The sequence below is a fragment of the Pseudoliparis swirei genome, chromosome 19 (assembly GCF_029220125.1).
Source record: "Pseudoliparis swirei isolate HS2019 ecotype Mariana Trench chromosome 19, NWPU_hadal_v1, whole genome shotgun sequence".
In the NCBI taxonomy this organism is placed as follows: domain Eukaryota; kingdom Metazoa; phylum Chordata; class Actinopteri; order Perciformes; family Liparidae; genus Pseudoliparis; species Pseudoliparis swirei.
In genome coordinates this window covers 21,283,781-21,294,696 of record NC_079406.1, presented here as the reverse complement: position 1 = coordinate 21,294,696, position 10,916 = coordinate 21,283,781, and the positions used below count along the sequence as shown (strand labels likewise).

At 42.5% G+C, this 10,916-nt stretch overlaps 1 protein-coding gene across 2 annotated transcripts; it reads left to right on the top strand.

Annotated features, from left to right (window-relative positions):
* Window positions 1–10,521, top strand: smyd5 (SMYD family member 5). 2 transcript variants are annotated; one of them, XM_056439394.1, is made up of 13 exons: window positions 1–223; window positions 1,095–1,203; window positions 1,663–1,802; window positions 2,728–2,849; window positions 2,959–3,028; window positions 3,418–3,522; window positions 5,953–6,015; window positions 6,738–6,808; window positions 6,905–7,011; window positions 7,170–7,226; window positions 7,479–7,573; window positions 7,975–8,045; window positions 8,996–10,521. In XM_056439394.1, the coding sequence occupies exons 1-13, from the start codon at window positions 131–133 to the stop codon at window positions 9,144–9,146; spliced, it is 1,254 nt and encodes a 417-aa protein (XP_056295369.1). In that variant the 5' UTR covers window positions 1–130; the 3' UTR covers window positions 9,147–10,521. The 2 variants fall into 2 exon arrangements, with proteins under 2 accessions (XP_056295369.1, XP_056295370.1); XM_056439395.1 differs by having other exon boundaries at window positions 7,916–8,045; window positions 8,996–9,084.
* The last annotated feature ends 395 nt before the right edge of the window (window positions 10,522–10,916 follow it).

The following is a 10,916-nucleotide window of genomic DNA, read 5'->3' as shown; positions in this document are numbered from 1 at the left end:
TCGGAGTAAAATAAATCAATTAGCTTCTCTGTTGGGGCTGCGACAGCCCTGCACTGCACGTGTTGTCCGCCAGAGGTCGCTGCTGCGCCGATAAGACGTCAGAGTTGAAAGGGGAAAGGTCGACAGAAACATGGCTGCTCCCGTGGATGACATGTTTTCCTTCTGCGTGGACCCCGGCAAAGTCTCCAGCTGCGTGGACGTTAGATTTATAAACAACGTGAAGGTAAGGCGGCTCAGAGCGGGTCGGACGAAAGACCTCCAGGCGGATCCGGAGCTGTAAATCGCTCCATAGCGGCGATGCGGAGGACGCATGTCGGCTGTCGGTGCGGATCACAGCTGCGCAGAGCAGAGCCGGATGAGCTCACAGAGGACCGGAGCAGCTGGACTGGCTCAGGAAAGGATGCCTGATCCTAGATCTGTTGGTGTCCAACACGACCCGTTAGTGCAGTCTGCTGTGGCCAATCAAAACCAACGTGTGCCGCTAAGGAGCCACGTCCACCATGTTCCTCCATTAAAGTTATGGTGGTGTGATGCACATGGAGCATGCAACTTTGTTGCGTCATGTACCCAGACATGGTGGATGGGTGGAGGGGTCCACGCTGAGCTCACGAAGCAAGAAGAAACCAAATCATTCAATTGAGCTTGAGTGTGTGTTGGAGGGCAGAGAGAAAGCTCGTTTGGCAGTTGATTCACGTCAGAATAAACTAATAAATATGTCCTTGGCATTGAAGTGAAGCAGGTGGTGTCCCGAACTCAGGAGATCAGATCTCATTATTTCAGTCAGTGCTGTCTACTGTAATCTCTGCTGCTGATAAATACATTCAGCCACATGCATAATGCATGTTATTTACAGGGTTGCAGGAATCCTCCTCTTTCAATACCTTTAACCCTGTGATGCTACGAGCGCTCAAACAACATTTAGTAAGCAAATGCTTTTGATCTGAAAGCTAATGTCTCCATCTGTGAGTACATTTCTATCTCTGAGACTTAAGTGGAAGCGTTTTGGCTCCAGCCGGGTTTAAAGGAAGCAAAGACCGCTGTGTTTTCAAAGATCGATGCAGAACATACATGTGTGTTTGTTGTTCTTGTTTCAGGGTAAAGGTCTCTTTGCCAAAAAGAGCATCAAGAAAGAAGACGCCATTTTTCTTGAGCGGCCTCTGGTCTCTGCTCAGTTCCAGTGGAATGCTTTGTATAAATACAGAGGTGAGATGTCCACTGCATTTTACACGTGCATAACAACTCTTCAGTGGAGGAACAACGTCTTGGTCAGCCGTCCAGGAACCGGGAGTTTGCCTATATTATGAACAGAGTAGATAAAATAAAAGATTACGGCAAGTAAGTGACTGCAACAGTCAACACGCATAAATAAAAAGCAGAAGAAGAACAGTTTTGTTCTAAATATTGTCCAAGAAATGTTTGTTCCCAGTAACATGCCTCCCCCGCCTCCTGGACTTCTTACCTGCTTCTTGCCTTCGATAACCAGGAATGAGGCAGAAGTTGCATTAATAATATATAGAAATATATTCTTGACGGGGACAACAAAAACATGTTTCTTTACCAGATTTGTCAAATACCCGATTAATCTAGGTTTTAGGAGGAGTCTGATGTAGGATTAAAGCAACAGGGTCTGCAGGGATGCTTTACCTTCTGCTCCTTTCCCAGCCTGTGAGTACTGCTTACGCGCTCTGGAGACTGCAGAGGAGAATGCGAGGAGACTCAGCGGCATCCCAGAACTCAGCCTCCCTCATCCTCAGCTCTGCCGTGTTCGACCAGAGCTGCACCAAGGCTGCCCTCAGTGCCAGGTCAGTCCGAGCGGGATACGGTGACGATTGGATTTGACTGGCGACGGCTCTGGAAAGCCTCAACGTTTTCTGTCGAAGTTTTAATTTGTACCTCACAGAAGGAGAGTAAGAGTGTTCAGATCCAAATTGAGACAGGAGAGGCATTGATTTTAAGCCGGCTGTACTTCCGAATGGTTTGCAATTATCTTGAGGCCAGTGGTATTGTTTTATAACTGAGACAACTGTTGATCTGTGGCATTTTTAAACTGCTACAAAGCATTTTTTATTTCAGTGAGATGATATTAATGACTTTAGCTACAGTTACAAAGTGCTTCAAAAAGACCAGTACAATAAAACCCAATTAATTATTATTAGAATAACATACACTTAAAATAAAAAAGAACAAAGCACAGAATTAAACTAAACATGTGTTTCGGATACATCTAAACTTGTAATATTGATATCTCTCATTCCCTCAAGTATTGCCATTTCTGTTTAAAGCTCTATGAACTCTATTTCAAAACATGCACTGAGGTGTCCCAGTCAGTCTATTGTCTGTGGAAATACAATCATAACAAAAATTAAAACAAATTAATTAAGTTGTATTGGCTTGATGGATCAGAAACATGTATTGCCAAAGCAGTACAGACACTTCTTAACATTGACAGAAGTTGACCAATACATGTACAAGAATATGCAAATACGTCAATATTATCAAATATAATAGTTGCATGAAATGAGAATGAATTACATGGGCGACTCTCATACTTTTACAGACGTAATTACTTAATAAAACCTAAAAAATCCTGATGTTCCTCACAGTATATTCAAAAATATGCAACTCATTTCCTGATTTAAAGTGACCTCACACAATATGTGTGGCCAGGCGACGAAGACCTGAGGGTCCAGTTGTTGATGACAGAAACTGTTTGTTGTCCCTCTGTAGGTGATGTACTGCAGCAGCGAGTGTCGACAAGCTGCGGAAGATCAGTACCATCGAGTTCTGTGTTTAGGCTCCTCCCACGACGATCCGGACCATCCCGTCAACAAGCTTAAAGATGCATGGAGGTGAGTGGGCATTCTATGCAGATTTTCATTGTGAACCCTCTTCAAGTGTGCAGATTCTGTATACAAAAAAAGATGTAATTCACTCAATGAAGACTTTCCTTCTCCTCAGGAGTATGCATTATCCTCCAGAGACCTCCAGCATCATGCTTATGGTCAGAATGGTAGCTGCTGTCAAACAAGTGAGTCTCTATTTATACACAACAATTTAGGAGATGAAAGTAATCCATTTTTGGTTGGATTCATTCTCGTGTGATCTAATCTTATTAGATATACAACACAAACGCCTTGCTGGAAAAGGGACATAACATGTGTTTAATTTAGATTTTTATCGTCCACATCACATACTTTTGAAATGTTTTTTTAACCTAGCATGTATTTAACTTTGCATTGACGAATACAGATGTCCTAGAAAAGAAAGCTGGATGAGAACATTATTTTTGGAAGGTGAACACCTGGTGAGAGGATGTTTTTAATAGACTTTACCATCATGGGCGTCAGGCGATTACCAGGGAACGGTACATAATTTGATGCACATATTGATTTGAAAACTTTTGGTTATGTCATTCAGGCCAAAGACAAAGTACACTGGCAACAGCTGTTTTCCCACTTCTGCAGCCGGACGGGTAATGAGGAAGAGGAGATCGCCCATAAGCTCCTGGGAGAGAAGTTCAGAGTAAGTTACCATAAAATTAGGAGGGGGTGCTGAATGTACACCACGTCAGAAAGATGTCACAGTATATAGTAGCCCGTGAAAAAAAATCTTTAAATTGTCAGTGTAATATGCCATGAAGATGTCTTGTAAAAAGTCATCGTTAAAGTATGTCATAAAAGAAGTCACAGTATACAAATCATCAGTCGTAAAAACTGTCATAGCATAGTTTGTATGTAGTCATAAAAACAATGTTATCCTCATATCATAGAAAGTAATCATACATTCTGACCATAGCATGGCATTAAATAGACAGTTTAGTCATACATTTGTGCAAAGTCAAAATATAGGGATTAAATATCACATATAAGATGAATAAACTGTAATATAACATATATATGTGTATATAAATATGTATGTATTAGGGCTGTGAAACGATTAAATCGGGTTAATCACAGGTTTTTGTGGATTAATCATGATTAATCACATATTACCGATATTCTCGGTATATTTTGTGAGAACATAGAGATTTATGACAAAAGACGGATATATACATTTATACATTCTTCTATACAATGGTGCTGCAACTCAGCAGTTATTTAGCAGTTTTCTTCCATATGGAACATTAATACATCTTCATCCTAAACAGAATGTTTAACCCTCCTGTTACCTTTCGGGTCAATTTGACCCCATTCAATGTTTAATGTCGGTGTTCTTTGGGGTCAATTTGACCCCAGGCTGTTTTTCACTGTGTCAAACATATAAGAAATATCAACTTTTTTATTTATTTAAAGGGCTATTTAGGTAGTCAACAAACAAACATAAAGTACCTCACACTTAAACTTGGGAAGCAATATTAATTCTAATAATTTTCTGAGGTTTTAATTGCTGGAGTCAAATTGACCCCGAGGGTAAAATATGTTAGTAAATGTAAAGGTAACAGGAGGGTTAAACAGAGCATTTTTCTCTTGTTTGTCAACCATTAACTCCACCATGATACAATCTAAAGGCCTCTAGTCTTCCTCTAGCAGCTGCTGAGGCAAACTGACTGTGTGGGTTTTCTTCATGAACTGGGCCGTGATGAAAGGGACGGTGGGGACACCGCTGCAAAGCTGAAACCTCACCGACACGGACAGGTGGACAGATTGACAAGTGACTTTTTTTTTGCTCGGTCCCGATGCGCGCGCACGGAGCTCTGTGGCGCGCGAGACGGAGATCGATAAGTGTTAACGCAACGCGAAGAGACAGAAATGACATGCTGCTGTGGAGATACGATCAACAACAGACGTTTAGTTTAATAAAAGAACAAAGACGTGCTATAGAGAACATGTCAGGGGGCGGGCCAATCTTTTTAATGTCATGCGATCTACCGACACTACGCCGCGATCGACTGGCAGGTCGCGATCGACGTGTTGAGACCCCTGATCTACAGGAAGTAAAAGTCGTAACAAGGTTTCCGGAGGTGAACCTGCGGAAGGATCATTACCGATGAACAGCACGACCGTCTGCATGAGAGCGGACATAGTTCAGATTGAAGTGGTGTATTGGAAGCTCATTTTGCAAGTGACTTTTTTTTCGTCCCGACGACCAACAACAGAAGGATTGGAAGCTCATTCTGCGCATGCGTTAAATGCGCTAAAAATTTAATTAACTGAGTTAACGCGTTATTTTTCACAGCACTAGTATGTACATGTGTGTGTGTATATATATATATATATATTAGTGCTGTGAAAAATTACGCGTTAACGCGTTATGATTAAATTACAGGATTAATTAGTTACTTTTTTAAAACGCATTTAACGTATGCGCAGAATTAGCTTCCAATAAGTCTCCCCGTAGGTGGACGTCACAAAAGCTGACGTTACAGATGGAGTCAGTACCAATCACCATCTCCCGGTACTCACCTGAGTAACTCACTGAAAAAGTTATGTGCACCCCTGTGTATAAATGTATATATCCGTCTTTTGTCATAAATCTTTATGTTCTCACAAAAATATACCGAGAATATCGGTAATATGTGATTAATCATGATTAATCCACAGAAACCTGTGATTAATTTGATTACAAATTTTAATCGTTTCACAGCCCTAATATATATATGTATATGTGTGTGTGTATATTTATATATATATATGCATATGCAGTCCACACAGATCTGTTGCTGGAAATTGTCAAAAAAGGCCAAAGTATATAGTATGCCCTTAGAAAATCCTAGTATATTTTACCAGAAATAAATTGAACGTCAGTTTTAAGAAATGTAGGAGCATAGTATGTCTAGCAGTTCAAAGATTATGTCATGCTCTAATGCTAATTAGTCGTTTATGGCTCAATAAGCAAAGCGTGACGGCGTTGCTCCCTCCTGAAAGAGGTTTAATTCCCACTGGCGGTCTATGCTGATGTTTGTTTTCTGTTATGTAAAATGTCATTTTAATCCCCCTGACATTGTTTCTGTAGGGGCAGCTGGCTTTGCTACAGAGCCTTTTTAAAGCGGCACTTCATGACGATCATCTCAGTCGGGTAAGGGAGAGAACATTTTTAAAATGCATCCACTGCCTCCTCCTCCATGTTTTCCCGCGTATGTCTCACCAAATGCTTCACAGCTCTCGGCTCTGACGATGAATTTCTTGGTTAAATGAATAGTCTGACTTTTTGGGAAATATGCTTTCTTGCCGAGAGTTGGATCACTTTTCTCCTATCATGACGCTGCAGCTGGCTAGCTTAGATTAGCATAAAGACTGGACATGTCTGGTAATCCGTTGGGCCTAACCCTGTCCAAAGGTAAAAGCTCGATCCAGCAGCACCTCTGAAGCTCAGGGTCCAGGAGGTCACTGCCCGGACAAACTGGAGCACATAATCCCACATGACACAGCTGGTTAGCGCCTCAGAAAGGCCGACTGTCTGTATACAGTGTGCTAAGATAACCGTTGCCTGGCTTTGGCTTCATATTAAAGATATCAAACTATAACTCTTGAATTCATTTATAATTTGGTCCTGAGAAACCGGTAAACAATGGCCATCTTAACATCTGTTGTGCAAGTTGACTCATTTGAAATTGCTTGTTTGGTCCCGACTAATGGTCCGAACTAAAAAAAAAGATCTTCAGTGTACTGTGATATTAGACTTGAGCTCAAGTTCATTTGAAAAGAGTGAAACAGTTAACGGCTGTCAACATTGTTGCAAATCATGTGCGTGTTCAATGATTTCCGACATGGATGAGTAAAGCTGTGATTGCATTGCAGTGGTTTGTCCCTGAGGGTTTCCGCTCTCTGTTCGCTCTGGTAGGAACCAACGGGCAAGGCATCGGCACGAGGTAAACACTCGTCGCTCTCGTCCTTCCCTTTTTAGGCCTGGATCTGGACTCGGCTCGAGTAACGCTCTCTCTTTCTGCTCTTGTTGTTCTGCTCAGCTCTTTGAGTCGGTGGGTTCATGCCTGTGATGCACTGGAGCTCCCTGCCCAGCAGAAGGAGCAATTGGACTCTTTTATCGATCAGCTATACAAGGACATCGAGAAAGGTCACATTGTTATCTCATTTTTGATGTCAATTATTCATGGGGCAGACTGACAATTGCATGAGTGTCTATTATCGCCTGTGTGGAACCGATGCCACTGCTGTGACTATTATGCAATCTGTATTTAGATCTCAACAATCACGCATGTCTCATCTCCGTAGAAACGGGAGACTTCCTGAACTGCGAGGGCTCTGGACTGTTTCTGCTTCAAAGCTCATGTAAGTGCCGATCAGAATCAGAATCAGAATCAGAAACAGGTTTATTGCCAAAGAATGTTTTCACAAACAAACGAGGAACTTTTTTTGGCGGAAGGTGCAAGAATCGCGCACCAAGACACCGAGGCGCCGTCCGCGGCGCCATCTAACATGATCTCCATGATCTCCATGTTGTGAGCGCTGTCACTTCAGTTCAAAGGCAGCACTAATGACACCCCGCCCCCTTTTTTTTCCTGTCTTCTTTGACCCCTGCAGGTAACCACAGCTGCATACCCAACGCAGAGGCGTCCTTCCCCGACAACAATTTCCTGCTCCAGCTCAGCGCCCTTAGTGACATCCACCCAGGAGAGGTCAGCTGACACGTCTGGGTTCGGAGTGATAGATTCCGGCACAGAACATCCCTCTCTCGCTTTGCGTGCTCCCTTGTCAGCTGGTATTAGGAGGCTGAGCGTTTGAGGATTGGAGTTGGTTTGTCAAGCTGTCAGAAAGATTTAGAAGCCTTGCATCTGTGTGGCACAGTACTGTCGCAGCAGCCATGCTACTTTCACAGCAACGCTCTCCTTTGAGAACTCCCAAAGACAGGAGTGCTTTGTGTGATATTCCACTCGCAGAAAGATGAACGTCCTGCTCGAAGGAAGAAGAAAAAAAGAGTTACTTCTGCTATTTGAAAAATTCCAGTGGCGTGTTTGCAGGACTCGTATGGAGTCGCTGATCCCTCAGCCAGTTCAACTGTGTTTCCTTCAATCGTCAGGAGATCTGCATCAGTTATTTGGACTGCTGTCAGCGGGACCGAAGCCGCCATAGCAGACACAAAGTTCTGAGGTAAGAATCTGTAATCCCTCCGGCGATTCGCCTGAGCAAAGTTGTGCTGTTATGAAGTCCGGATCAATAAAAAGCCCTCCAGGCAATCATGCGGTGGGAATGAGGCAGGGATGCTCTGGGTCTAATGGCTACCCATTGGTCAAGTCAAGGCTGTTTTTTATTGCACATTTAAAAACAACCAACGTTACCTCCCCCACACACACACCAAAACAAAATTGGGAATGATCAAATACAACCACATACATAAATAAGAGATGATGGTTAAATTAATAGAATATTGATAAAATGTTATGACAAACGAGTGTGGTCAGGTATGTCTTCATGATGGTAAATAAGGGGCTCAGTAAGAGATGGGTCTTCATGTGTTAAAGATAACAAGGACAACCACTTACAATGCTCGACCGCCGTTGGTCTTTCTGGGTCTTTGGACTGGAGAGCAGTAATTGGCCGCCTGATCTTAAAGGAGGGAGGAGTTACCAAGTATTGGTCCAGCCAATTCTTAAACAAATCAATTCAGTATTTTATCTTCCTGGCACCAGTGAGGAGTCTTGCTGCTGCATTCTGAACAAGCTGCAGGGGAGAGAGGGCTAACTGACTTATTCCTGCACAGAGAGAGAGAGTTGCGAGGGGAAACGTCAACATGATGTCAGTCCATCTTTGGATTACACCCCAACGCTCAGTGGGGCTTGTTTGTTTTGAAAACGTCTGCGACGCGGAAATGTTTTCTCTCAACCTCGAGACGGAGCAATCCAGCCGGTTGCTGTAAATAAATGCCGACACCAATAATTATGAGCCCCCATATCCCTCCCACTGAATGAAAAGTATTCATCAGTAATTTGTTCCGGTGTGAGTCATCAGATTTTCTGAACCGCTGAGTGTAAAATGTTTGATTTAATTTCAATGCTGGTTGGAGGTGCAACAATGTGACTGGCGGAACATTTTCTTCCCAGGGAGAACTACCTGTTCGTCTGCTCGTGTCCAAAGTGCATCTCCCAGATGCACGAGCTGGACGTGACCTCAGAGGAGGAAGAGGAGGATGAAGGCGAGGCAGAAGGTGAAATGGAGGGGGATGAGATGGAAGATGAGATGACGGATGTCTGACAAAAGACTTTCTCCTCTTGGTGGCCGTTCCCTCTCCTGCCACCACGCTAAGCAACCATGACGCCCCGCGGGATAAAGACCAGTTCATTTCACCAGAACTGTCCAAATGTGTGTGAAAATGTGTTTACAATTACCGACACACTCTTTCTTTGTCTTGTTTTGGAGATCAGCCACAGAAAAATGTGATGTCAGTATGAGGACAGTGATGTTTTTTGCTGTACTTCAGCACACTGGGTGGTTTGAAATAAAACAAAGGCTATGATTTTCATCACCTCTAAATGTGACACCTTTTTAAATCTATATCAGTAATAAGACTTATTGCGATTATTAAGTAGGTACCAAATACCCCTTAAACACCTTCTGCTCTACAGTGGACACGTTTCTCTCCTTGATGCAGTGGCAAGTGGACTCAAGTTCACCTTGACATCACCGCGTTTAGTTACAGATGCATCGGAGCATATTTCTGACTACGCCTGGCAGTCAGAGGTGAAACCAAATTCAAACTGGAGAAGGCAAGTAAATCGTTTATATATTTTTAACAGCTGCCTGCCGCTGCTGGAAATGTCACTTATAAGATCGGTGAGAATAAATCACAACAATGAGTTGCAGAGGATGGTGATTATTCTCTGACGGTGTGTCACTGAGTGGTAGCACACAGTCCTCTAATCCATTGTTAATATATGATGAGAGCGGCTTTTATATCACCGTTTTATCTGTTCAAATGTTCCACATCACTCAATGTGCTGGGGAGTGGAAACCAAGCTGTCCTGATACTTATTGTCTGACCTTCACTAAATCAAACTCACAGGAAGTGTTCATCATTTCTCTCAAACAAGGCAAAGTGACACAGCCAAGGCCAATTGATTCTCAGGTGTTTTGCCTCACTTAAGCAGTTTCTTACATGACTATGCATTATTGTACTGAAGAGGCTTTTTATTTATATTCCGTTGTAATTACAGTCTTGTCATGTGGGAGACAAGCGGGCGGTGAAGTATGGTTTTGTTTTCATCCGAAGATATATGGGGTTAAGTAAAACCTTCCTTAATGTATTATGGAGACCTTGAATTTAAAATTGCTTTGTCAGTAACTGTTGGCCCTTTGTTGAGGACTGTATTTCAAACTGCAGTTCCACATGAGTAAAAGTGCTGCTGCCCACACATGAATCAATATTACAACAATGACTGTAATCACAAATCCCAATATTTTCAGTTACTCGACAAAGATCGGAAAAAAGCGATTGAGTAATCACATTTTTCTTTTTGTTGGCATCCAGCACGTTGGCACAGAAGAATGTGAAGTCACATGTATGATTTAAATGTAACCGCAGCCTAGCAGTTGTCATTTTTTACTACTGTGGCATAAACAATTGAAATTGGATGTCTTGTCGAGTCGTTTATCTGGTTTACACACCTCCTGCTTTAGCTACAGAAGAGTCAAACGTGTGTTCAGTCTTTGCATATTAACCACAAATCATTTCTCAAATTGTCTTCCTCAAGAGGGTTTGGGTTTTACCGTTGCTTTTTATGGCGCTACCTCTCTCGACAGCCTTTTGCCTAAGGCACTTCTAACACATCACATGAGATACACATCTCATTTAATATCATTAATTAGTAAATGGATTAAACAAAGTATTCTACGGCTGATGCCTGCCAATCAATCACTGCACACTGACATAAAGTGCAATCTAATCGGTGCCGGCAGATACGGAATACGAATATGTATACAGTAATGTGTCTTCGTCAAGTTAAGCATTCTTCTCCCCGCTGCTGC